At 47.8% G+C, this 27,704-nt stretch overlaps 1 protein-coding gene across 6 annotated transcripts; it reads left to right on the top strand.

Moving 5' to 3' along the window:
* The first annotated feature begins 308 nt into the window (after positions 1-308).
* Positions 309-27,630, top strand: SZRD1 (SUZ RNA binding domain containing 1). 6 transcript variants are annotated; one of them, XM_061184875.1, is made up of 5 exons: positions 343-388; positions 8,572-8,629; positions 20,743-20,792; positions 22,544-22,795; positions 24,434-27,630. In XM_061184875.1, exons 2-5 carry the CDS (start codon positions 8,627-8,629, stop codon positions 24,534-24,536), a joined length of 408 nt encoding a protein of 135 aa, XP_061040858.1. In that variant the 5' UTR covers positions 343-388; positions 8,572-8,626; the 3' UTR covers positions 24,537-27,630. The 6 variants fall into 6 exon arrangements, with proteins under 6 accessions (XP_061040860.1, XP_061040856.1, XP_061040855.1 ...); XM_061184874.1 differs by having other exon boundaries at positions 344-388; positions 22,541-22,795; XM_061184873.1 differs by lacking the exon at positions 8,572-8,629 and having other exon boundaries at positions 310-388.
* The last annotated feature ends 74 nt before the right edge of the window (positions 27,631-27,704 follow it).

The following is a 27,704-nucleotide window of genomic DNA, read 5'->3' as shown; positions in this document are numbered from 1 at the left end:
AAAAGTAATTGTTTGCCCTTAGAAAAGATGGTTCCAGGGACTCCCACTGAGAGAGAGAGAGAAAGAGGGCGGGGGAGGGGGAGGGGGAGGGGGAGGGGGAGAGGGAGAGAGAAAAATCACGTTGCCCTTAAGAAAAATGGCAACTTTCTGATTTCTCTGCCCTCTCCCAAGATGGCTTCCTGGATGATCTTGGGCCTTGGACTGGAGCCTCTTCCGAGCTTGGCAGGGGGCGGGGTTCATTGAGCAAAGCCTTGCGTGCTGGCGCCCGCGACGCAGACGCGCCTCAGGGCGCAGGCGCGGAGAGGGGGTGGGGGGAGGAGGGAAAGCGGCGAGTAAGATGGAAGATGAGGAGGTCGCTGAGAGCTGGGAGGAGGCGGCAGACAGCGGGGTAAGGAGGAGCCGCCGCCCCGGGGCTGGGCCGGGCGGGACCTGGCGTGAGGGAAGCCTCCGGGGAGCGGGTCTGGGGATGGTTCTCCCCGAGGAAGGGCCCCGCACGCCGGGCCGGGGGCGAAGGAGAGGCCCCCGGCCCCTGAGCGCCGTGAAGGCCTCTTAAAGGGGCCGCGTTCCATTTCTCCCTCAAGCTTTGCCCGGTGCACCTCCTTCCACCCACCACCCCCTTAGCGACGTGCGCGTCACCCGGGGCGCCACACCCGCTCCCCAGGGCCTGTTTTCCAGGCGCCCGCTAACCCGCCCCAAGCTCCTTTGATCCTTCCTTTCCCAGTCGGCCCTCCCCCCGCCCAAAGCACCATTTTAAAGTTCATGTGCTTTGAAGAGGAGCGACACACCATGTGGGGAGGGTGTGCGCGGACCTGGGGCGGCAAGCCCGGCTCCGCTGAAGAGCAGGAGGAGGAAATTGAGTCATTTCTGGACCCCTCAACTCTGCTAAAATCCCCCACTGCTTTGCGCCATACGCCACGGTGGGCGAGTCTGGGGTTTTTTTCCTCTTTCAATTTTACTCTGAGAGCCCGCGGCAGGCTCGTCTCCCGGGGACCCCGCCGTAACAACCGAAAGCCCAGCGGGCAGCCTTTCTCCCCGAGGCCCACCCAACGATCTGAGCACCGGGGAAGGGTCTTGAAGTGTGATCGCCGGGGTCGAGGGGGGAGGGGTGCGATATGTAAAGTAGCCGCATTCCTGGGAGAGGAGGGGGAAAATGCACCGTTCGACTTTGGTTTTTGGAGTTTTGTTTACCTCCACAAGCTATAGGAAATTAGTTTTTCCTAAGCCGAGTAGCCAGTTCCATTAGGTTCGTGTTTAATTTGGTCTTTTCAGAGTATGTGGTTCTATGGTGACCCTTGTGAAGGTGGGGAGATGTCTTTTTGTCCTCCCCCGTGTTCATGTCTGTTCAGTGCTGGCTCGAGTGACATCCACCGTGAAGGTTTATGTGTCGGGAGTAGGGCGTGGAGAGCCGAGTGTACCGGGGTAGAAAAACAGGACCTGGGTTTTTTTCCCCCAAGCGCTTTTAAGGGTGCTTGTCAACGCTTGAAGAGGCCGAGAAACGGATCCTCTCCCTTAACATTTCCTTAATGTTGAAACTTTGCCGTTGAAGTTTTTCCCGGTGGTGGTTCAGCGTTTCTCTCAAGGTCTTTGTTTCCCACTTAGCATAATTGAGGATTTGAAGAATTAATTCGTTCAGAAAGTATTCGGTACAGCTCTTATGTGCCGACCATCTTTCTTGGATTTTGACTTGAGTAAGGAGAGCAATCGAAAGATTTTATAGGGAGCAACAGGTGTCAGCTAGGTATTTATTCATTCAACAGACATTTTGGAGTGTCTGCTCTGTGCTAGACAGAGTGCTTAGCAGTGACTTTGTGCCGGAGAATTTACAATCTCCGGTAGGGGCGTTTATTGCCTACCACGGATGTGAGTGAATCATTCAGAACCCCTCATGCTGCTCCCTGCAAAAAAGCTTGGCCTACAGTTTGAATATGACTCAAATGATAAGTTTCTTGAGAATCCTGTCCTTTCTTTTTTTTTCTTCACATGTTTCAAAGGGACATGAGTTTCTCATGTTAAGGAATAAGAAAATAAACAAAAATGAAGGTAGGGTTCAGAAATTGAGAATTGCTTTAGTTTTTCAGAACTGTTAAGCTGCTTAGAGATCAGGTAGCCCACTCCTGCATTTTATAGCTGAATAAACACCAGAGATGTAAGATTTAACTTAGATCATTCTGGTGCTCGTCCAGTATTCTTTGTACTGTACTTTACTAAAACCATTTATAAGTGCCAGGTACAGAAATAGAACCCAAACCTTGTTTCATTGACATCATGAGCAGTACTGCCAAAATGCAAGTTCCCTTATATAGCTTTTATTTAATTGAAATAACCTGTAGAGGTATTACCTTCCTTTAGTAAATAAGGAAACTGAGGCTTAGGGAGTAACCTCTCTTGCTCAAGGGCACACAGATAGTAATTGGGAAGCTGGGATTTGACCTGACTCCAAAGCTGGATTCTTTCTCTAGCATTTTGCTGTCTCCCACCTGGGGACCTATGGAAAATCTGGGAGTTGGGCATTAACTTTCATTTTTAATGTTTGTTTTGGGCTTATATTTGAAGGTTCTCTTGAATTTGATTCCCTTTGCGGATTTCACAAAGTGTCTTGTAAATGTGCACTTTAGAAGGAGGGGATGAAGCATAGTGTCTGTATCACTGGGAAACCAACTAACTATACAGCGTCTTTCAGACGTACCCGGTTGCATATGTAAAAGTCTTAGCTTCAGGTTACCCTGTCTCTCAGCTGATATACGGTAATGAGTGTTAAATTACACATACACAACCCCTTGCAAAAAAATGAAACACCGAGATGGCAAGACTAGCAAATGGGGTTGACTAATTCTAAAACTGAGCATTTAAACTTTACAATTTAGAGGCAGTTCTAATCCTTGAAAGAAGAGGCTTTTGGTGATCCCTGTCCTCCAACACCACAAAAGAATTTTGCCATCATGCTAGAATTTTTTTCTTATTTGTCAGTACATGTGAGGTCATTGTTTCCTTTGTATTTTCAGAACACTCAATGTCAAGTTCTATTGTGTCCTTCAGGGGAAGACTGACTTTGAGAAACACCTCAAATATTCTATAAATACACTGCTTTTTGCTTTTAGTTAATATGGTGAACACTTATCTGATATAAAATTGTCCCTTTACCTGTTCTCCCAAGGAGTTACATCCTCAAAAAAAAGGACAATTCAAAAAATGTAACTTACATTCCATTGAGGAAATGCTTCTTTAAAAATATGCTGCCTTTGGGAGAAATGAAAATGTAGAATTGAGTTAATGTTGATTCAAACTCTAAATTGTGTCCTTGTCTTAAGCACATCTCAAGGGACAAATAGCGTGCAGTATTTTGTAATCCTCACTCCCCCCGAAATCAGATCAGCAGTTTGCTCAAGTTGAAAAGGCGAAAAGGGCTCACGTGCCCAGGGCACAGCAAAGTAAGGTGTTTGCAGCAGAGTAAGGATTTTATTGCAAGGTGCCAAGCAAGGAAGTGGGAGATAAGTCTCAGATCCACTCCAACTTGGTCTTTTAGTTAAGAGTTGGTTTTTTGTTTTGTCTTGTTTCTGTTTTTGTTGGTTTTTTGTTTTTTGGGGGTTTTTGGCTGAGCCGCATGGCTTGTGGGATCTTAGTTCCCTGACCAGGGATTGAACCCGGGCTCTCAGCTTGAGAGCATGGAGCCCTAACCATCCTAACCACTGGACCGCCAGGGAATTCCCTAGTTAGGAGTTTTTAAAGGGGAAAGAGAGGGGAAGCTGGTGGTTAATCATGCTCTTGTGACATTTCTTTTTTTTTTTTTTTTTTTAAGATTATTTTCCAATCAGTTACACAAGAACTACTTTATAGCTACTTTATTTATTTATTTATTTATTTATAGCTGTGTTGGGTCTTCGTTTCGTGCCAGGGCTTTCTCTAGTTGCGGCAAGCGGGGGCCACTCTTCATCGTGGTGCGGGGGCCACTCTTCATCGCGGTGCGCGGGCCTCTCACTATCGCAGCCCCTCCCGTTGCGGGGCACAGGCTCCAGATGCGCAGGCTCAGCAGTTGTGGCTCACGGGCCCAGTTGCTCCGCAGCATGTGGGATCTTCCCAGACCAGGGCTCGAACCCGTGTCCCCTGCATTAGCAGGCAGATTCTCAACCACTGCGCCACCAGGGAAGCCCTTGTGACATTTCTTAATCATAGTTCCAGCAGCCAGGCTGTCTGTGGTCTATGTGCCTCCTGCCCGGTGGTCTGTGACCTGGTGGTCTGGACGTGGAGCCTGCAAAGGTCATCTTGTTCTGAAAACAACTTAGACTTGTGCATCAGTGATGTTATCAGAGGTTACAGTCTTCAGATATCTGGTACTGGTTAATTATTACTGTGCAAGCATGGGGTAGAATTTAGAGGAGGAAAAAGAAAAGGGAGAAGGGAAAAAGTTTAAAATCAAAGCTTTCTTAAAAGCTGGTTAATGGACTCAGGTTCAAATTTCTGATAGTTTGAAGCTTTATATTCACTTGTTATTTAGACACACAAAAAAGATATGACCTAGTCCATCTTGTTGGTAATGAGCTAACCCAGTCCTAGGGGAAGACAGATGGTACATAAATGGAATTGGACTGGTATTTATTATAAAGCGTTGGCAACCTTTCTAATTTCCTTGCATCTCAAAAGTTGCGTTTTATTCTTTTTCACAAGGGCAAGTCATGTAGCTAATTGGAAAGAAATGCATCTTGCGTAAGTTAAAGGATACTGGTCTTCTGGATTAAGAATTTAAATTATGTTTACTTTTTACCCTCATTGAGCTAGTCATCTAAACGTTAGCCCTTCAGCAGTACTGCATGGTATATAAGTCTCTAGTAAGGTGTCAGTAAACATGGAATACCTGCTGTATTCCAGGTACTAGGCACAGCACAGTTCAGTGGAGGAGACAAGTGAGGCAGCACTTTCTTTGGCACAGACAGGGTACCGTGGCTGGGATCAGAGACAGTCTTGTAGAGAAGGTGATAAGATTTGAAGGACCAGTTGAATTAAGCAGCAGTAGGTCTGGGAGGGGCAGGTAGAATGTAGGACAAATGCACACATAGGCAAGGAGGCAGTGAGAGAAGAGAATGTAGCATTGGGAGAGCTACAAGTATTTCCTTCTGGCTGGAGGGGGTAGGGTGTTGGCAGGACTGAGTGGAAAGAGATGAGGCCCGAGAGGTATGTGGAGAGGTATGCAGGGGCCAGATCAGGAAGAGCCTCCTTGTACTTGGTTCTGGGGAGCTTGGACTTTGTCCTGAAAGCAGAAAAGAGCTTTGGAGGCTTTTTTTTTTTTTTTTTTAGCAGAGTAGTGACATAGTTAGTTTTTAATTTAAGAGATAAGAGCTTTGATTTGCTTATCTTTCTTTCGAGAAGAGGCCATTCTCCCTGAAGTGTGGCTGCCACCTCACTTTGGGGTCTTCAGTGCTACCTGTAATTGCTGTCATCACAGAAGGTGTACAGTGGCTGTGGATAGTGGGCAAATACTAGCTATTTTGGGGCTACCTGGTGCTGATTTCCTTATGTCTGTCCTTACAGTAAAGAAGGCATTTAAGATTTGTGGTATCAGCACAAATCTAGGTGTACCATGCCCAAAGGGACCATTTCTAAGCTATTTCTGGTCCTTTTGGAAAGATTGAGTTCTAGGCACTGATGTCTTCAGAAGGGACTTTCTGTAAAGCAGTTAGTTTAGACATGATTGTGCTGAGCAGTCTGTCCCTGGGACTCTGGAGAAAGCTTTTCACTCGTAACTGCTCAGCTCTTTTCTTTGAGGCTGCATGGGGGTCTTGTTCCCAGCATGCTCTGGGTATGCAAGAGAACTGCCATGGTGCTGTGGGTTGGAATTCGGAAAGTTGCTTTTCTTTCTGCAACAGGACAGAATTGTGTGTCTTTTTAAAGCTTTTGGTAAAATCCTCCAAGAGAAAAGGCACTGTTGTCTAGATCTGGTGACTCAAAAGTATTCTTGAGGCCAGCCCTTTCTTTCCAGTTTCCCCCTTTACACTGTAGTGGGCCTCCCACAGTTAATGTCAGTTTCTGGCTGTATCAGTTAGCTAGCCTTCACAAGGTGGAGTGGGTTCTTTCCTGCACACTTTCCACGGAAATAGAAATTTTTTCCTGTCACGACAACTACTGACTTGTTGGTTTCCTAGGAGAAGATTGAGTTTAGCTACTTTTACCTGTGGCCAAAATACAGAATGAAATGGGTTTTTTTTTAAGTGGTAGTTATAGAGATTTCTCTTCCCAAGGGTTTTTTAAACTATGCTAGCCTCCGCCAAGCATCCTTCTCCTTAACATCCAGCTCAGCTCTATGCAAGATAAAGGTTAAAACCAGCCACCACAGAAATTAGCAACAAATGCTAACATCGGTCTGTGTGTACATAAAGAGTCTTATCCCTGAGGGTAAGAGATTTTAAAATGTCCCTTACAGTAAGTTATCCACTCCCCATACCCAAAACTCTTTTCCTTATAAAATGAACACAGGAAATAGTCATTCCTTTCTAAAAGGAATAATAAATATGTACAGTTAAAATTGCATTCTTTGGAACTTCCCTGGCGGTCCAGTGGTTGACTCCATGCTTCCAACACAGAGGATGTGGGTTTGATCCCTGTTCGAGGAACTATGATCCTGCATGCCGTGTGGCGTGGCCAAAAAAAAGATTAAAAAAAAAAGTTGCATTCTTCAGGGGTGTGATCCTTAGATGAGATTGTACAGGACAGTTATGACTTGTGTCTGGAAAGGTCAGGACTGTCGTTACTCTTCATAGACGTTGAGAGCCAAATTACCAGCCCTCATGCTCTGGCCTTCCTGGCTTATAAAAGCATTTGCGACCCTTCAGCTGTCAGTTCTGTTTCTGCTACCTAGTTGCACATCTCGGTGGTGAATGAACACTGCCTATAAACCTGTGAACTCCCAAATCCCACTGGCCTTTCTGAAAGGGCTTCTTAGACAGCATCTTGAGGGCTTGTTACTGCGCAAGTGGAGTGCCTTTTTATGTTCATTATCCCATTCTGTTTCAGTGACTTAGTGAAGTGTAGGTACTATTATTCCTAGTGTCCAGGAGAGGAAATCACATGGTCGGTCTCAGCCGAGGCTTTTGGCATCCTGAGCCTACACTTAGGGATCTTTTTGGACAGTTTGTTTACCTTTGCTTCTTGGCAGATATTTAACTAGTTAAGTGCTTTAGGGTGCTTAGTTGCTAGTTCCTTTGAAGTATTGTATTTGTTTTGCCTGGGATTGACCTCCTGCTTCTGTAACCTGGATGACGAGCTAATAAATTTTGTGTATCTGAGAAACTTGAACTCGGTGCTCAAGAGCCAGAAGGACAATGCTGCTGTTAGCTGTTAATACTAAGAACAGTGACTGCAAGTGATATGCTGGTTGAAATCTTTATTTAATCTTTTTTTTTTTTTCTGGCCCACTACGCAGCTTGCAGGATCTTAGTTCCTGAACCACGGATTGAACCCGGGCCCTTGGCAGTGAAAGTGCGATGTCCTAACCACTGGACCGCCAGGGAATTCCCTGAAATCCTGATTATAAATGGGAAATAACTTTTTAACATCTAGCCAAGCGGAGAGAGAGAATGAAATAATTTTTGCTCAGATCTCTTGAGAAGATTGAACATCTCTGCTTAATTTTTGCTCAGATCTCTTGAGAAGATTGAACATCTCTGCTATCTTAGGATCCCTTTATCTGTACTTCACACTGCCAGCCCTCGGGTATTCGACCTATACACTTTTTGGGGTGCACATTGTTTTTTAAATATTGAATCTGAATGCCTTTACCTGGGTCTTGATTCCTCTCAGTCTCTTCTCTTCCATAGTCCCCACCGCATATTACCTACCTACGTATTGTGTTACCTGTTGTGTTTTGTCCTGCCTGCTTTATTGATTGACTTGGCCCTGGAGGCATTGTTTGCTGCCCCTCCTGAGTGTGTGATTCTAACTAGCCTTTGGTGAAGGCGCCCTTGGGTGTTTGAATAAAACCTGGTGTTGGGGGTGGTAATAGTGACTTTGCTCTGTCCCCCAGTCTGTATGCCTAATGTTTCCTTTGGGAGAGGAGACTTGCTGTCTTCATTCTAAAAGGTAGCAAGAAAGAATAGGTTGCCTCTGCCAGTCAATGACGCACTTCCACCATCCATGGCAGGAGAAGTCAGAAGTCTAGGCTAAGGATTCAAGTGCCATGTCTGAGTTTTGGGCAAGTCACTACCTACTGTCAACGAAAAAATTAATCAGTAGTCTAAGAAAGAAATGGAAAATTTTATTCTAGCCAACCTGAGGATTATAACCCGGAGACAGTCTCTCAGAGAGCTCTGAGAACAGTTCCGAAGAGGTAAAGGGAGAGGCCAGTAGATGTGTGATTTTGGCGAAGGGGTGCATGTACTTCAAGCACACATCTTGGTAGAAGGTTACTGCTGTTCACGAGGAACAGGTGATCTTAGTTAATGGTTTTAGTGCTTTCTGAGTATGGGAAGATGTGAGAAACTGGGTCCATAAAATTTTCTCCTGAAAATATCTGAGGGCCATTTCTGCCAGTTTTCCCAGAGCACAAAATACCTCATCCTGATCTTCACCCTGAATTCTTTTCAGGTGTATTGTAGGTCAGTGACTGCAGTGGCTAATGGCTTGATTCTTGCAGAACTGGATGGTAGGTAACATTCTTTATTGTATAATCCCTTCCCTTTCGGTCTTAATTTCAACCAAGGTTTGGGAGGCATTTCCTGACCAATTCGCCCCATGACGCTAGGAATGCTCATCCCAGGTCAGGTGAGGATTTTGTTGATAGGCCACTTAATGTGCTATTATTCGACTAGGCCCTGTTAGCAGTAACGAAAAGCTTCTGGACCACCTGACTTACTAGTCTGTTATGGTCCAGGAAATGGTTCCCTCTTGTTGCTTCTTCCTATATCTAGGGTTAGACTATTAACAGTCATTGATCTTACAGAACTGTATATCTGGTCAGTTGTTTCAAGTGACCTAGTCATCATTAATTTTGTTGGAGGCTCAGTCATACATTTGGTAGTGCAAAAAATTATAATCTTGTAAAACAGGTAGAATACAAGTAATAGAGCTAGTAACGTTAATAAGGTCATAAGTAAGTATTTAAGCTGAGAACTTGCATTAGGTGCAGCCCAGTATCTCCCCACGTTGTCCGACCAGTCTGTTCTGCACCAGTCACTGTGTTTAAGGAAACTGATATATTGGCATTGTACATAAAGTTCACCAAAGATGTCTGCATGTACAAGGCAAGTGCTAGGTCATTCTGACTCCTTACAGGATTGAGAAAGGAATGTTATCTACTAAGGAGGTGCATAGCCGACACCAGAAGAAAAGTGGATCTTTACGGTTGAGCAGGTATTTCTGCCGTTGGGAAGGTGTGGTTAATGCATAATACAGGTGCACAATGCACACTAGAAGGGGAGGGAGGAGGCCCAAATGGGCAGAGGAATCTTTTGTGTTTAAATTTTTCCTGTTTTGTCTTAAAATAATTTTTATTTCATCACTACCTTTCAGCTTCGTTTTTCTCATTTGTAAAATTAGATTAATAAAATCCGCCTTGCCTGGTGATGAGAGTTAAATAAAGCATTGAGTAAATAAAGCATCATTCAAAGACAATGCTGGAGCAGAGCGTGTTGTTGCTCTGAGTGTGAGGGCTGCTCTCCAGCCATTGACAGTGTGGCCTCTGTCCCATTAGGGTGCGACAGGACTGGCTGAGGGGTCTCTTTCTTGGTGCCCCAGAGGACTAATATGTATATTGTTTACTCTAAGAGTTGTATTGCTTACTGTTGTATGAAAAGGGAAAGGAGAAAGCAATAGTAAACATGGAGAAAGGGGACCCCCATTAGACTCTTGCTTCCTGTTTTATTCCAGGGGTTGGGCTCACCACCGCTACTGCCACCCCTGCCTGTTCCACTCCTTTAAGGTAAGGGACTGTGTGGATTCCCTCCCCTATGGAGACCCTCTGAAGAGGCACTCGAAGCAGAATAATACATTGTCTCAAGATGGCAAGTTACAGAGTTTCTGAGGGATACATCTAAATTGCGAGGCCTGGGGCTTCCCTGGTGGCGCAGTGGTTGAGAATCTGCCTGCCAGTGCAGGGCACACGGGTTCGAGCCCTGGTCTGGGAGGATCCCACATGCCGCGGAGCAGCTGGGCCCGTGAGCCACAGTTACTGAGCCTGCGCGTCTGGAGCCTGTGCTCCGCAACAAGAGAGGCCGTGACAGTGAGAGGCCTGCACACCACGGTGAAGAGTGGCCCCCGCTTGCCGCAACTGGAGAGAGCCCTCGCCCAGAAACGAAGACCCAACACAGCCATAAATAAATAAATAAGTATAAATTGCTAGGCCTGTTCTGGAAATTTGTTCCTTTGGGGCACTTCTTAGATTTAAGATCTGGACTTTGGAATTGAGCTCTGCTGTAGTCCTTCCTCAGGCACTGTGGGCTTGCACTCACCTGGCTTGGGGTGCGCAGGCAGGCAGGTTGGTGATCCCTGTCAGTCTTTATTCTGCTTCTTAGTTCCTGCGGCCACACACCAGCCACACTCCTGAACCTTTTTGCTTCCTCCTTGAGGTTTAGGGTTCAGTTCTCTCACTTACTAGTTGAGTAACCTTAAGCAAGTCAGTTAACCTCTGAGCGTGCAGCGGAGGTGCTGTACATCACTTGAGTTGTGGTGAGGATTAGGGTGGTGAAGGAAGAACCTGGTGCCTTCCTTACACATACCTGTGGCAAGTGTTTGGAGAGTGCGCTCCCACCACCACTACTGTGAAGTGCTTAAGGCAGCCTTAGATTTTATTTGAAACATGGAGAGTGTCACTGCCTTTGGATCCAGATAGACCCAGTTCATATTCTGGCTCCACCCCATAGTAGCTGTGGAACTATGGTCAGGTTACATAACCGCCTCTGAATTGGTTTGTAAATCATTTGTAAAATGGGGATATATCGCTAAAATCTTGTTTCATAGGATTGTTCCTTGATTTATGTGTTGGGCACTGTTTTAGGCACTCCGGACAACTGTAGTGAATGAAGTTTCTACTCTCATAAAGCTTACTTTCTAGTGCAGAAAGATGGATAATAAATAATAAATAATATTTTATACACACACACAATGAAGAAAAATAAATAAAAGAGCATAGAAAGTGACTGGCAGGAGTACCTTTTTTGTTTTTTATTATTTATTTTTTTATTTTTATTTTTTTTTAATTTGGCTGCGCTGTGCGGCTTGCGAGATCTTAGTTCCCAAACCAGGGATTGAGACCGGACCCTCGGCAGTGAAAGCATGGAGTCCTAACCACTGGACCACCAGGGAATTCCCCAGGAGTACCTTTTCTTAAAAACGGTCAGAGAAGGCCTCTCAAATAAAGATAGGCTGAGAGAGCAAGCCATGTAGAAGCTGCAGAAGTACATTGCAGGCAGAGGGAACGCAAGTGCAAAGGCTCTAAGGCTAAATTGTGCCTGTTTTATCTAGTAGGAATGGGTGAAAGAGAAAGTGGCAAGAGATGAGGTCAGAGGTAGCAGGGAGCCAGATCCAGTAGAGACTAGGAGGCCATGGTGGAGATCGCCTTGAAATAGGAAGCCATGTGAGGGTGTTAAACAGAAGTTAACTTGGTTTTTAAAAAGGTAGTTTTGGCTGCTGTGTGTAAAATAAACTGCAGGGGCAAGAATGGAAGCACAGAGACTAATTAGGATACTATTACAACTGACCATTCAGGGGCTGTTGGTAATTTGGACCAGGGTGGTCACAGAAGCAGAAGTGTTGAGAAAATTCAGGGTACATTTTGAAAATAGAACCAACGAGATTTGGTAATGTGGGTGTGAAGGAGGCATCGAGATGAGTGCAGAGTCTTTGGCCTGATCCCTAGAAGACTGGAATTGCTGAAATGGGGTGGGTAAAGGGACTGTGGGAGGAGCAGGTTTGGGTGATTGGGTAAAATCAAGAGTTGGGTTTTGGACACAAAAGGTTGAGGTACCTTTTGAAATCCAAGTGGGAATGTCAAGTTGACAGTTGTGTATCAATGGTTTTAAAGCTGTGGAACTAGATGAGATCAGTTAATAAGCCAGCTTGGATACAGAAGGGGCAAACTCTCCAACCTCAAGGGATCAGGAGAGGAAAAGGAACCTATCTTGTTATAGGAGAAATCAAATATGGAATGTGAGAGGGAACTACCAGGAGAGTAGTGTCTGGAGGCTGAATAAAGAAAATGCTTTATGCATTCTATATATAAAAGCTTACTTCAATTAATGGACTTCCCTGGTGGCACAGTGGTTAAGAATCCACCTGCCAATGCAGGGGAAACGGGTTCGAGCCCTGGTCCGGGAAGATCCCACATGCCGCGGAGCAACTAAGCCCGTGTGCCACAACGATTGGCTCTAGAGCCCGTGAGCCACAACTAGTGAGTCCGCGTGCTGCAACTACTGAAGCCCGTGTGCCTAGAGCCCGTGCTCCGCAACAAGAGAAGCCACCGCAATGAGAAGCCCGCGCACTGCAACGAAGAGTAGCCCCCTCTCACCGCAACCAGAGAAAACCCGCATTCAGCAACAAAGACCCAACGCAGCCATAAATAAATAAATAAATAAATAAGCAAGCAAGCTTACTTCAATTTAGAAAAAAAAATGCTTTAAGGAAGGAGCATTGAGCAGTGCTGAATGCTGCTGAGAGGTTGGGCGAAGTGAAAATTTGGAATTTACCAGTGATTTTGGCCAATGACTGCATGTCTTTGGCAACTTCGACAAGGACAGTTTCAGTGGGACAGTGGGGCTTAGAGAGCTGGATTGAAGTGAGGTGGTGAATGTTACCCAGAGCAGGGCCTGAGCCAAACATTGGGCGCTGGATGAGTGCTAGTTGCTGTTATGCCAACATGAAAAATAGGATCCACCAAAGTAGGTCTTGCACATCAATACACACCATGCCTCTTGGGTCCTTAAGGCACTCAGTCACTAGTTGCCGACAGATGAAATGTACAACAGAGGCACATCTTATTCTAAGGTTAGATCTAAAGCAGTGTTGTCCAACAGAAGTATCATGCAAGCCACATAGGTAATGTAAAATTTTCTAGAAGCCACATTTGAAAAGTATAAAGAAAGAAGTGAGGTTAATTTTAATATTTTTAATTTAATCCAATATATACAAAGTAGTATCATGTCAACATATAAATATTGAAAATATATTAATGAGCTATTTTACACTCTTTTTTTGTACTAAGTCTGGGAAGTCTGCTGTGTATTTGGCACTTAAAGCACGTCTCAGTTTGGACTGGCCACATGTCAAGTGCTTACCAGCCACACGTGGCGGTCACCACTGCACTGAGTGGTATAGCTGAATCTAGTGCAGAAGAGAGTGTGCCCAAAGGATTCCCTCTTCCTGGGCAGGCGCAGAGAGGTCCAGAAAGCTGTAGCAAACTTGGAAAAGAAAGCAGGAACTGGTTGTTCCTTACGAGCAAATATGAATTGTTTGGTCTTTACAGTGTACCACCCCAAAGCCCTTCGTGGTTTTCTGGTGTGCCTAAGTTCTTCCAGTTCATATCTTGCTGGCCCTAGGAGTTACAACTAATTTTATGCAGTAGCTTTTTGAGTAGTGTTGATACCAAATATGTTTTGTTTTTTTGTTTTTCTGGGTTTTTTTTTTGGCTGCTTTGGGTCTTCTGCTGCACGCGGGCTTTCTCTAGTTGTGGCGAGTGGGGGCTACTCTTCGTTGTGGTGCGCGGGCTTCTCATTGCGGTGGCTTCTCTTGTTGCGGAGCACAGGCTCTCGGCACACGGGCTTCAGTAGTTGTGGCACGTGGGCTCAGTAGTGGCTTGAGGGCTCTACAGCACAGGCTCAGTAGTTGTGGCTCATGGGCTTAGTTGCTCCGCGGCATGTGGGATCTTCCTGGACCAGGGCTTGAACCCATGTACCCTACATTGGCAGGTGGGTTCTTAACCACTGTGCCACCAGGGAAGTCCCCAAATAATAAGAACCATTGCTGACTGCAGCTAAAGTAATCTCAGATGGTTTTCCAAACCTAGATTTTTTAAAAGAGAGATGGGTCCATTGTCAAATACCTTTCTAGATTTGAATATCTCCATTTAAGAAGTATCTTATTTGGGGTTCCTTTTTTCTTTCCCTCTATTCATGTTTTCATTCTTTCTCCCCAATTTTATTATGCCCCTTCTCTTCTCCTTAAAACTCTAGTCCTTTAAGTTTCTGCAGCTTTCCCTGACTTCTCATGGCAGGCTCGTCCCCCCTTCATTTCTCTTTCCAAAACACTGTTGATACAACCAACATGGCAACTGTGGTTTATCTGTCTTCTCCCACCTGGCTAGGCTCTCCTCATCAGTGGGGATTGCCTTACTCATCTCTGGGTTTCCAGCTTCTAGCACATCTCCTACTTTATAGTAGGTTTTCCATAAATGCTTGTCTCCAGCTTTTTTTATCACAGTAAAGCAAAAGGAAAATGGCCTTGAGATATACTAACAAAGCGTAGACTTCCTTAGGTAGGGAAGGAGCTTTAGAACTATATCCTGTGCCCTACAGTGGCCCACGTAATTAAAGTGGAATGTTTTCCTTGCTGTGGGAGTAACAGAGGAAGGAGGAATGTTTTGCGGGAAATGGAACTTTCAAACAGACTAACCTGCGTCTGTATTAAAAAGGCAGCTGATGGCCTAGCTGTGCCCCCACAGGTCTTCTTTGTCTCTCAACTTCTGATTTCTGCCTTTTGCTTTTTCTGAATTACCTGATCATGTTTGCTCAGGAGTTGAGTTGATTTTTTGAACTTGACAGTGATCCTGAAGCATCACTGTAAAATCAAACCTGGGGTGGTATGACTTTGGGTGCTTCCCTCCCTGTAGTTAGTCGGGGGAGGTAGAATAAGCAGAAGCATTGGAGACGGCCAGCCCCGCTGGGGCAGGACAGTGTCACTGCCATGCCACTGATGTAGAGAAACAAGGCAGGGATGAAGCACAGAGTTACACAAGTCGATATGAAGGTTGTTTGGCAAAGTCTCTATGGATTGCACATCTGGACTTGAAATGACCAGTGGTGCACTTTAAAAGTTACAGAGACCTTTTTATCCGGTTTTAGACCAGATTTTGCTGGTTGTCCCCATGAATTCTTTTTGCTTTATTCCTGAATGAAATTGAGGCCCTCATGGAAGGAGCCAGAATTCCATCCTTGTGTGTGGTATGGAGACACTGGCGCCTTTCTGGGGAGACTGCTCTCCAGGAGGCCCTGACACAGGCAGTCTTTTTTTAAGAAATAATCTCGCGTGTATGTTTTTCAGAATGACACTTTTTTAAAATTTTTTATTTATTTATTTATGGCTGTGTTGGGTCTTCGTTTCTTGTGCGAGGGCTTTCTCTACTTGTGGCAAGCTGGGGCCACTCTTCATCGCGGTGCGCGGGCCTCTCACTATCGCGGCCTCTCTTGTTGCGGAGCACTAGCTCCAGACGCGCAGGCTCAGTAATTGTGGCTCACGGGCCCAGTTGCTCCGCGGCATGTGGGATCTTCCCAGACCAGGGCTCGAACCCGTGTCCCCTTCATTGGCAGGCAGACTCTCAACCACTGCGCCACCAGGGAAGCCCCACAGGCAGTCTTTTAGCCAGGGGAATGGGCGCTGATGTCCTGCCCCAAACTTAAAGAGATTAGGCCCCGCTTGGGCACTTCCTGCTATGGTTGGAGTTCGGGAGCCAGAACGTACTTGGAAGGTGGTCTCACCATCTACTCCTTGACAGCGTCTTCTCTTTGCTTTTCATCAGGACCTGTCAGGCTCTGGTTCTGAGAGAAACACTTGTTACTTTCAGGACTCCTGTCTCTTCAGATCCCCCCAGTGGTCTGCTTGTAGATATGTGCTCCCCAATTTGGGATAGCTGGACGAGACCAGATGAGCCTGTGGGGCATAGTGGTTCACAGGGAGCCCAAGACCAGTCATTATTCCTTGAATCTGAGAGGAAAATCAGAAAAGATCCTCTTCTGAAATGGAAACTGACAAAGAGAGACAAACTGTCCCGGAAAAGTCACTTAAATTGTAACTGTTGCTGATAAAAAGATGTTATTTCCTAACTCAGAGCCAAGACATCTTAGACTTCCATTCAATACAAGATTACTTGGATTCTTTGGAGTTGTGTTGGCTGCATTGGTGACCAGAGGATTTGGGTTATCAGAGAGAGGAATGCTGTGGTGGAGCAGGACACGGTGCGGTGGGGGCCCTGGGGAGCTGGTAGCAGGAGGTCAGGCTCCAGAAAGGACAAGACACCTCCCCCCCTCCCCCCCAGTGTAACAGATCAGGATTTGGGTTTGTTCACTCTCTCCTGCGAGTGTGGCTAGTATGAATCAGCTTCACCATCCCTAGGTGAGCTGATAAAGTCTGTTTTTTGAGACAGTAAGCTGTAATGGTGCTGTACTTGCTGTACTTTGCACCGAGGCCCAGAATAACCTATCTGTTTCTCTCTTCTGCCTTTTTTTCCTCACCTCTTACCTTCTCACTTTTCTTTTTTCCTTTCTCATCCGCCCCTTAGTGTTACAGGAGTGAGGCTCTCGCTGTAGTCTGCCTGCCCTTGCACGTACATCCTGGTCCTCTTTGTTGCCTCTGCTCCTTTTGAAGGTTGTGGCTGGGTCACGGCTTAGGCTGTTTGAGGCGTCTCCTCCCCTCCCATGCTTCCATTCCCATCTCTCTGCTGGAGGTTCACATGAGCATAACCATTACAAGACTGAGGGCCTCGGCAGCCAGTGAAGCTGTGCTGCTTCCCTTGGTGAGCTGAATTTGCAGATCTGGATGTCTTGTGTCGCTCACCCGGTGGCTGCGGCTGTGGCCTCCCCTCTGCCTCCCATGAGGACCAGCCCATCCAGAACCACCTTGCTCCCCACTGTGGCTCTTCATGACCTCCTGCCCCCATGCTTGCTTTCTTTATGGTTTCGCTTGTTCTCTCAGACCAAGAAGCATGTACCTCATTTTTGTAGAGGGGTAGTTCCACAGGAGAAGTGATACCTGTGCTTGGTAACAAGAGATCTTTTGTTTAGGATTTTGACCCAAAGAGAGGAGGCCACCCCACTTAGCAGAGAGCATCATCTTCTGGTGTCTCTTCAATGCCACTTGACAAAAAATAAAGAGCTTTTCTGGAAGGAGAAGCCATAGGAAATCAAACTTTCTTAGCACCTCCCCTCTGATTGCTTATGCCCTAAACTTGCCTTGTGCCCCGGTGACACTTCCTCACTCAGAGCTGAGTAATGAAGTGATGAGCTTATGGGTTTCTTTCACTAACACAGAAGTCCTTGGTCCTCTAACACAGGAGCCTTGACCTTGGGCCGGGCCTCTGTGCATCCTTTTAAAAAGAGAAGGTGCCCTTAGATAACTAGATTCTTTGTTGGGGCCCATACCTAGATGCTTCCTCACACATTCTGAGGCCTGTTTAATTCCTTTGGGCTATTGCATCTCTGGAGGAGACAAGCATTCTCCTTGTAGTGCACCCTGTAGGAAAGTTTCCACTTGGTCCAGCTCTTCAGAGCATGAGTCTGAGAGCAGATTGATTGTAAAGCCTTGTCCAAGGAGAGAATGGACTGACTCATGATACCTGGACAGACTCCATAGTGAGATGCAGTGCCCTCTCCAGCTGCTGGCAGAGCACCCCTCTCCTGCTTGGACGGCTCTGAGCATGCTGGTGTACAGCTGGCCATCTGGAGATGGCCAGGATCCACACACCACCAGAGAGCTGTTGGGTTTATATCTTGTCCTCTCATCTGATAGAAGAATTCCTCAACTCTGATAAACCATCCTGTCTGACGCGATGGAGATTGATGGGAGTATTAGTTATTGGAGTGCCAGGGAGCAGTGTAGGATTCAGGGGCTATATGGAAGAGGGGATCAATATCTAATAGCTTTAGCAGCATTTCCAAGGGTTTGAGCACTCGTGGGGGTGTGGCAGCACGGGACAGGGCCTCCAGAGGCCGTAGTTCTAGGGCTGCCTCCATGATGTACTACCTTGTGACCTTGGCTAAGTTCCTTAACCTCCCTGAGCAACTTGCCCTCCTCTGACAGAGAGGGATACAAGCTACTTTGTTTATCAAACAGGGTTGGTATGCCAGAAAATGAGTGTTTGGGAGTGTATTGACAGCCATTAAGCATTATAGTCCGTATGCCCTCTTGAAGGGCTTCTTTCCACCCAAGCTCTATTTGCTAGGCTTGGGCAGATTCCCCGTCTTCCCTAAGGCCCTAGAGAAAGAAGGAAGCAGTTTGCCTTCCTGAGAGGAAACCCGGATGGGACCTCTCAAATTCAGCCACTGTAATGTGTATTTTTCCACAGTGTTTTAAAAAATCAGCTAACGTATTAGGCCCATTTGCCTCTTACGTCTTATTTGGCCCTTATGGAGATATGAAAGCCAGAGTTCCTGTAATGACGTTTAAAAATTTAGAGCTTTCCTATAAAAATCTCCTAAAATAGCAGCTCTGGCCCTGTCCTCCAGGGCTTGGCTGCCTGTCTGTAGGGGGAACGAGTGTTCTTTGGTACCTCATAGCCCCCTCACCTCCTCACTGTGCTCCCTGCATATGGAGTTTGGTTCCTTGCCCGCCCGTGGAAGCATTTGATTTTGACCCTGTTTGAAGACACCTAAATCCCACAGATGTGAAACCTTGCATTTATGATGGAGAAACTTGAATAGGAAGTCTCATCTTCAGATTGGAGCAAAATGATAGTGTGGAATTTTAAAACTGCAAGTTATTTGTGAAAAGCCCATAAAAGGTAGTGGGCATTAGACTAATGTGAAACATAGTATTTCCTCAGGCAGTAACACTGTTATTAATACAAAAATTTAGAAGAATTACATTACTGACTGTGCTGTGGGCATAGATTCTCTTTGAGTGCATGTCTGTCTGTTCATAGAAAACATCTAGGTCATTCTCTTACCCTCCGTGCACCATTTCTATTCAGTCATTAAACAGCCATTGGGTGCCAACTTGTGTTCCATGCTTGAGTGAGAGGTTTTTGTTCTTGTGGCTTCCTACCCCCTCCAGAGAGTTGATGGTGCCCTCAGAATACAGTTTGTTGTGCTTGCCTAAATATACTTTGGGTCTTTCATAAAAACAAAAAATTTTAAACATAACTCAGCATCAATCATAATGAGTGTCAGTGTCAGACTCGATTTAAATTCAGCTTCATATGGTTAGGCTAGCTTCATCTTGCTTACAGGAAACAAAAATAAGGACATGGAGAGACAAGAAGTAAGAGAGGAAAACATATTCCAGGGGATACTAACCAAAAAAAAAAAAAAAAAAAACTGGCATAGCTTTATTAATGTGAAATAATAGAGTTTAAGGTAAAGAAGATTACTTCACAATGATAAACTTTAATGTACTAGAAGGAATAATTCTGGATTCTTTCTGTAGTCCATAGATCAAACAAATCAGTAAGAATGTAGAAGATTTGAATAATATGGTTAACCAGCTTGAACTGCACAGGAAATACAGAGCATTTGTGAAAACTAGCTACACGCTGGGCTCTGAGATGGAACTCAGCAAATTTCAAAAACTTTTTACTAAGGTAGTCATTCTTAACATTTTGCAAGTAACAGACTCCTTTGAAAATCCCATCCATCTTATAGGTCAGGGTTTCTCAGCCCTGTCACTGTTGACATTTGGGGCTAGATAATTCTTTGCTGTGGGGCTATTCTGTGCATTGTAGGATTTTAGTAGCATCCCTGGACTCAACCCACTAGGTGCCAGTAGCAGCTCCCCTCCAGTAATGACAACTAAAAATGTCTCCAGACGTTGCCACACGTACTGATGGGCAAAGTCACCCCTGGTTGAGAGCCACTGTTATAGATCTACTCTCCAGAGAAATACATAATTTTACATAATCCAGTAGCTGGATGGTCTTGCCCTCGCTGGTTGGTGGAACGTTTTTTAAGAAAAAGCAGTGGGACAGCCAAGGAGCCTGGAGGTTTGGGCTGTGCTCTGTGCACGGCTTCCCTGTCCCGTGCATGGAGGCTCGTACACGAGGCTGTGGAGGAGTTCCTGGTGCTGAGGGCCTGAGGACTCTGACTTCCATCCAGTTCCACAGATGTTAGCCTTCTGTTTTGTTCTAGGCCTTTTGCTAGGTGCTACTCACAGAGTTCAAGTCCATGCGAGTAAGAAAAATAGATCATAAAATACGTGACACATATGATCATGAAGGAATGTAAAAGGGAGAGCTTATGTCTGAGGAGCAGGTGATTAACTGTATGGGATCAAAGAAGACTTCAGAAAGAAGAGGTGGACATTCAAGCTGGGTTTTGCAGGATGAATGGGAGTTTGCAAGGGGGCGGAGACTGCAGGCAGGCGGATCAGCACGCTGGGTTCTGGAGGTTGCCGCAGTTGGGTTCTGCTGTGGTGTAGCACAGGAACAGGGAATGTGTGGACGAGGCATGCTTAGGAGCTTGGACTGGATCCAGCAAGCAGTTGAAGTGTTTTAAGTGGGGAAGTGACACAGTCAGACTTAATGTTTGGAAAGTTGATACAAGTGGCTCTGTGAAGGACTGATTGGTGACCAGGAGACTAGTTGGAGGCCATGCAAAGAACCCAGCTGAATGATGAGGTCTAGAACTCTCACCGCAGCCACGGGGATGGAGGGAGATGAACCTGCAGGGAGTCAGGGCCCCACATCCCAGAGTCTCATAAAGGGAGGGCTGCATCCGTTACTTCAAAGGACACAGTAATGTCCCTGGTCAGAAAGGACACTGCCCTTAGCTCTGAAAATAAAGACGTAAGTTTTTATTTGAGAGAGATTTTTTTCCACTTTTTATATACATTTTTTTCCTCTAGGAAATAGACAGACGGTTGGAAAAAAAACTGAAGATCACACAAAAGGAGAGGTAAGGCTGCTGTCTGGTCTGAGGGCTCGTGCTCTCTGCCGTGAGAGCTGGGCAGTCAGTGGTGTTCTCCAGCTGGCCGTTAGATACCGGCAGGTCAGCCTCCTGGGCAGCGAACCCTTCCCTTAGGGACACGGTGGCTTGCGGCTCTGGCAGTGAGGCTGGAGTGTTGCACCTGCCTCCTGCCTTAGTGGGCACCCTGTGTGAGGTGGGGGGTGACAAGTCAGAAGGCTTGGGCTTGAGGCCTGACTCTGAGGTTTGGAGCAAGTTGTTTCCCTTTCTGGACATCACTTTCTCTCTCTGTGACACGAGGAGGTTGGACAGAAGATTTCCCAGGGCCCTCCGTGACTTGGTGGCTTGGGGCATTACGAGGGTATCCTGGAAGAAAAGATTCTTGGGAATTCTTCAAGACCTTTAAGGATAGCTTTTTTCCCCCACCCAGGCAGCAGAGGAAGTGGGTTTCCGAAGCAGGTGAAAGTTGACTTCAGCAGTCTGTCTTTGCTCTGGTAACCTGTCAGCTTCCCGCAGGGACAGGCGGCAGGGAGGAGGAGGAGGGGAGGGCCTCTCTGGACTTGCCTGATGGGCTGCACAGCCGTCCCCAGGGAACTGGGGGTGCCCTGCCCGTCCGCTGACTTCCTGGCTCCCTGCCTCTGTGATCCGAGTGCTGGCTCCTTGTGTGTCTGCTCATCTCAGCAACCACACTAGCGCCTGGTTACAGCCCCCTGGCCGTGCTGTCCTGTCCCACCCAAGACCTGTTCCAGCTCCCCTGGCAGCAGCCCTCCAGTACCTACTCCTCCTGGCAACCAAGGCTCTGAAAACAGGCCCCTGAGCGCTGTCTGGTTCTGAAGAGAAGCTAGTTGACTGCTCTGGGGAGGGTCTTTGTGGCTGTTGAGGGGTGGCCGTTCCTGCCTGGATCCCTTGTTCTCCTGTGGCTTTTGTTTCTTTCCCTTCCTGTGTCGTTTTTCTCCTCCCCTTGTGGACACATTGCCCGATGTGCACATCTACCAGCCTTGGACAGTGCTTTTCCTTTGAGCACTGCCAAGCACTGTTTCCAGGGTCGTCCTTGACCCCAGCCCCGCCGCGTCCAGCAGACCGGAGAGCCCTGGTGAGGGAGGGGTCTCTGCTCAGAAGCTCTTCTGAAGAGGCCATCCAGTGTCTGGAGTAGCTTGTCTCTGGGAGGCACAGGACACTCACCAGAGGCTGAGGCAGTTTGGTAAATCCTGTCTTGATGCCAGGCAGGGACGGCGGAGCTGGCTCCTTTGAGTGTTCGGTCTGAGCGCATGTTGTGGGACCTTGACTGGGAGTGAACACTTTGCTGATCCCCAAGCTAAGGGGCTCCCACCGCACCGGCCTGTTACACGCGGGTCTGTGTAGGGAAGCTGGGGTTTTAACTGAGGCCATTGGATTCTGGACAAGAAGTGTTTTGCCACAGGGGCCCGACAGTGGTTGATGTGACTTTGACGAACACGGGGATAGAAGTCCCAGAATGAGGTGGTGTTCCTGCCCCCCCTTGCCTGGGGTTCGGTCTGAGGAGCAGACCTGTGGGCTGCGTGAGCTTAATAGGCAAGGTTGCTCTTTTGAGAAACCCTTCTTGAAGAGTGAGAATTTTGATGTCTGGTCAGAGGCCAGAGAATAACGAATAGAATTAGGAGGGGGAGGGAGAGAAAAGTGGTGAGGGGTGGGTGTGGGACATGGATGGGGCCTCTGTAGTCAAGGGTAGGACTTGTGAAGCTGTGTTTGCTCTTTGTCAGCAGGAAATCCAAATCTCCTCCCAAAGTGCCCATTGTGATTCAGGACGATAGCCTTCCCACGGGGCCCCCTCCACAGATTCGCATCCTCAAGAGGCCCACCAGCAACGGTGTGGTCAGCAGCCCCAACTCCACCAGCAGGCCAGCCCTTCCCGTCAAGTCCCTAGCGCAGCGGGAGGCAGAGTACGCGGAGGCCCGGAAGCGGATCCTGGGCAGCGCCAGTCCCGAGGAGGAGCAAGAGAAACCCATCCTCGACCGGTGAGTGTAGCTGGCAGGGGTGACCTGCCAGCCAGACCTGACCACTCCACCAGGCCACCTTGAGGAGGAGGAGGAGGAGAGTGGCCTGGCTGCCTGCAGAGCAGTGAGAAGCAGGCAGAATCAGGGCTGGAACCATCGTGGCTGCAGCTGCCCACCCCGGCTGGTAGGGCTGGTTTGTTGTCTGCACTGGCTCCGGGACTGCTCTGAAAGCTTTGCTGGCATGCTGCCTCTGCAGGCGCCAGGGGGCAGTGTGGCATACAGGGTAAAGGCATGGACTTTGAGTCAAAATCAGCCAGTTTGAGCCCATCTCTGCCACTTAACTTCTTCTTTTTTTTTTTAATATAAATTTATTTATTTATTTATTCATTTATTGGCTGCGTTGGGTCTTCGTTGCCGCGTGCGGGCTTTCTCTAGTTGTGGTGAGTGGGGGCCACTCTTAATTGCAGTGTGCGGGCTTCTCATTGCAGCGGCTTCTCTTTGTTGCGGAGCACGGACTCTAGGCATGTGGGCTTCAGTAGTTGTGGCACGTGGGCTCAGTAGTTGTGGCTCGAGGGCTCTAGAGCGCAGGCTCAGTATTTGTGGTGCACGGGGTTAGTTGCTCCGCGGCATGTGGGATCTTCCCGGACCAGGGCTCGAACCTGTGTCCCCTGCATTGACAGGTGGATCCTTAACCACTGCGCCACAGAGGGAAAGTCCCCCTCTGCCACTTAACTTCTGCTTAACTTAGACCTACTTAACCCCTCTGTGCCCTTGTAGTCTAGTCTGAAAAATGGGATAATGATCGTACCTGCCTCGTCCATTTGTTGTGCAATTAAATAAGTGGGTTCTGGATGTTATCTTTTGGGTCTTACAGTGGCCCACTGTGATGTTTCCGTGAATTTTCTAAATTCTTTTTTATTCCTGGCATTTTTTTTCTTTGCAGTCCTAGAGGTTGTATTATGTAAGTTTGTCACCTCCTGGTAAAGCAGTATTTGTTGAAACAGCCTCTTTCTAACTTTGAGAATCCTCCTTGGAGGATTCTCAGCCTCGGTATATTCTTGGACTTGAAGTGCTAATCTGTACCTTATTTCTACACCTTCATTATTTTGATGGACTTCTGTTATCTCTCCTGTAAGCCTTCGTTTGGCAAAGTAGAAAAAGTCCATTTTCTTTTAGTTTTCCATAGTAATATGAGTCAACCATTAATCCCATGATTTGGAGAGAAGCAGGGGAGCAGCAGTGGCGGGTGCCAGGTCACTCTGATGAGCTCTTGGTTAGAGGTCTTTACCTTGGCCCGACCTCTGGGGAGTCTGTGCCATGGAGTTCTGTGGAAGATATGCTATCCACGGTCACTGCCTCTGTACAGGATGGGCCCTTGAGCACTTCCTCTGCCTCCGGGTGAATGATGGCGAACCAGCCTGTGGGGAAGAGTGCTGCAGGCGCTAGAGGTGAACATGGACCGTCCACCCCACCTGCTCTCAGGGGCTTCCCAGCTTGGAGCTGCACTGAGTCTGCTTGCCAAAGAAGCAGGCTCAGAGAGCCAGAGTTGGCTAATAGCCACTGTGACTTCTGCCCCAGGTGCAGAATTGGTTGATTTTAAGATTTGGGGGCCTCTTTTATACCCTTTTTCAGGCCTCACTCTGATCTTCTTCCCTTCAGGCCAACCAGGATCTCCCAACCCGAAGACAGCAGGCAGCCTAACAATGTGATCAGACAGCCTTTGGGTCCTGATGGGTCACAAGGCTTCAAACAGCGCAGATAAACGCGGGCAGGGAAGGATGCCGCCGCCACCGCCGTCACCACCTCCTGGGTCGTCCGCTGCGGGTCGCACTGCTGTGGCAGACAGCTGGACTTGAGCAGAGGGAACGACCTGACTTACTTGCACTGTGATCCCCTTTGCTCCGCCCACTGTGACCTTGAACCCCATGCACTGTGACCTCCCTTCCCCCCCCTTCCCACTGTGATTGGCACGTCTACAAGGGCTGTCCCAAGTCAATGGAAAGGGAAAGGGTGGGGGTTAGAGGAGGGTTGGGGGGACCCACCAAGGACTCAGAGTCTTAGAGTCAGACAGTGCCACTTGGCTGCTTGGGGTGAAGCCAGTGCCAGCAATAACAGTTTATCATGCTCATTAATTTGGGATTTCAAAACACAAATGAGAACTCCCATCCACCCACCCTCAAGTGCATGTCTTCATCACTTAAAAGCAAGTTCCATTTTGAACATATCCTTTTTTTTTTTTTTTCTTTCCTTCCTATTTTTGTTTGTTTATACAAATATTTGATTTGCAAAAAAAAGTACATGGGAGGGGTTTTAGCAGTTTAATGAATTTTTAATTGAGAAAGGGTAGTTTGGTAGTCTACTTAAAAATGTTTCTGGGCAATCCACTAGAAACATTAACCAATAGGATTTTGGTGAGCTTAGCTTCTGTATTCCTACTGCCGCCGAGAAAAGGGGCAGGGCTCTGCAGCCCAGGACAGATGAGCACCCCATGCCTATACCTCCCTCCCCCCAGCTAAGTCCCAGAGCATCTGGGCCCTACCTGGAGACTGGGCTAGCTCTATAGGCTCAGAGAGCCTGGGGAGGGTGCCAACCCCTCACCTTTAGTATTTTGGGAGATAGGGAAAGTGAACAGACTTTCCCTTCCAAAACCCCTCAGGGTGGTTCCCTACCAGCTGGGCTTACTACTTCTAGAAGAGGGCAGGGAGTGAGGCTGCACTCCCGGGCTTTAGGAGTGAGGCTGCGAGCCTTGCTCAGTATTTTGCTGTCAGCACAAGGAAAGCCAGGAGAGAGTCTGACTGCAGGACTCTGAGCCTCCTGCCGAGTGTGGTCAGAAGGTAGGTGGGTCTTCCCACTCCAGCAAGGCTTAGAACTCTCAAGGGTCTGTGGAGCGCCATCTCTGTTGATGGCGTCAGCTCGGTAACTCTACCCGGTACATTTCCCTTGTGAAATCACTACCTTGGGAGCAGACCATTCTGAATAACATTTGGGGAAAGACAAGCTGTGCATTTAAAGATTGGTAATGACAGACTGGTTCCCCATAGGCCTAGGTTACCCTCGACCCCTTTTTCCAGAGCAAGGGCCTGGAATGAAGGCAGTTTCCCCTCTGTCTTTGGAGCCTGGAGATTTGCGTTGGCTCTTTGAGGTGGAAGAGGCTTAGGGGGCCCAGCCCAGAGCAGCTGTGTGTGTACAATCTGGCGCCTCTCAGGCTTTCCGATCTCTTCCGTTGCACTTCGCCTTATGTCCCTCAGCCAGCCAGACGGCCTCCTTGCTCAGCAGATGAGTTTTGGAGTGGTTGGTGTGACATTTGTGATTAGGGCAGCTCGTGGTGGCCAAGGTGGCAAGCTAGGTCTTGCAGGCTTGCTCCGCCTTTGGTTTGCTGGCTCTCAGCCTTGCCCTGTGGGGATGTCAGCCGGGCCCAGCAAGCCTTGGCCCACTACATCTTCCCATTAGGAGGAATGGTCAGCTGTCGGTTAAGTCAGTAACTAGTCCATAGCACAGGCTTATAACTGTGTGAAGCCAGGATATTGTCTGTGAGCAGAGGTGGAACAAAGCTTCAGTCAGTAAGAACCCACAGAACGTTGAATGGTGCCCACATGCTGTTGTGAGGGGAAATGACCTCCAGGAGTGGGCAAGGGAGAAGGTTGCTGCTGTCTTTACAGTTCCACTGCCCTGACCAAGTTTCCGCATTCTAAACGGATAGTGTCCGTCCCTCATGTAATAGTGGTTTCTGGCCCAAGATGAGACTCTCCTTTTCAGCTGGAGAAGGTACAGAGGTGGGCCAGGTGGGAAGGCCAGAGTGCTGATTGCTCAGCCGTCGGGACCACCTGTTCTTGCTCCCCTCCTCTAGTGGGATCCAAGGGGAGGCTGGCTGATGGGTGTCTGTGGATCGAGGATGTAGTGGGGACTGATGCTCCCACCTCCCTCCGGCCAAAGATGGGGCTCTGCCCGCTGTGTGCCTGCCACCACCCATCAGCAGTCATGTCCTGGCTTCCCAGATGGAGATGTGACAGGCAAAATTTTAAAGAGAAAGAAATGAAAACAGGAAACTATTGTGTTGGGGGGAGGTGGGAGGGGAGATGAGAGAACGGTTTGGATTTTGTGTGTGTGTTTGTGGGTGTTTTGGGTTTTTTTTGTGGGGGGGGTAGTTGTCTAACTTTCCTTAAGTGCTTTTTTTTTTTTTTTTTTTTTAATTTTTTAAAAGTAAGCTGCAGGCTTTGGCTTGGAAAACCCCAGGGGAGTGGGGGGCAGAAACCTGAGGCTGCTGCCCCTTTATCTGCCTTCATGGTACTGTCCCCTTCCCCCAGCTCCTCCCTGACTCCGTGAGCCAGGCCTCAGACCTTCCAGCTAACCGCTTCCCATGAGCCACTACTCTGATGTCAGCCTATAACCAAAGGAGCTGGGGGTCTGGGCCTGGTGACCAACCCTTCTCCGCCCACTCAATCAGGGTGCTCCCCACCTGCAGGCAGGAGGCAACACCCTATCTGCTACCATCAGCCCCTTCCAGAGCCCACTGCCTCACCCCACCCTGTCTAGCCCAGCCATACCCTGCTCTGCCCCATCTGGGGATGCTCTGCTCAGGGATGGGCCGGCAGGGCTGCCCCAGCCTCCCTGGTAGGCAGAGACTCTGGAAACCTCTGGGGTCCTGTTTTCGGCCATGTGATCCCAGGGGTGCATATGGGCCCCTTGGGTATCTGAACAGAAGGGCATGGGAGGGAGGGCCGCACCCCTGCAGTCCTGCTCTGCTGGTCTAGCGGGTAGCTGCCCACCCTACCCCACCCCGCACCGCGGGCTCCTGAGTCGGCAGATTAAGCATTTTATAAATTGTATTTTAAATACATGTTTTAAACTTGTCAGAACCTTGTCCTCATTTCAGTTTCTGGCCTCCTAACCTCTTGCTGTGGCTGCTTGTTTAACCACTGGGAAGCTATCT

Source organism: Eubalaena glacialis, chromosome 3, assembly GCF_028564815.1.
Source record: "Eubalaena glacialis isolate mEubGla1 chromosome 3, mEubGla1.1.hap2.+ XY, whole genome shotgun sequence".
In the NCBI taxonomy this organism is placed as follows: domain Eukaryota; kingdom Metazoa; phylum Chordata; class Mammalia; order Artiodactyla; family Balaenidae; genus Eubalaena; species Eubalaena glacialis.
This window is presented reverse-complemented; position numbering and strand designations above follow the sequence as displayed.

Coding starts and splice junctions, on each gene's coding strand:
- SZRD1 (XM_061184872.1), top strand. CDS start 338: ATGGAAGATGAGGAGGTCGCTGAGAGCTGGGAGGAGGCGGCAGACAGC. Junction 20,793..22,540: donor AAGATCACACAAAAGGAGAG/GTAAGGCTGCTG, acceptor GCTCTTTGTCAG/CAGGAAATCCAAATCTCCTC. Junction 22,796..24,433: donor GAGAAACCCATCCTCGACCG/GTGAGTGTAGCT, acceptor TCTTCCCTTCAG/GCCAACCAGGATCTCCCAAC.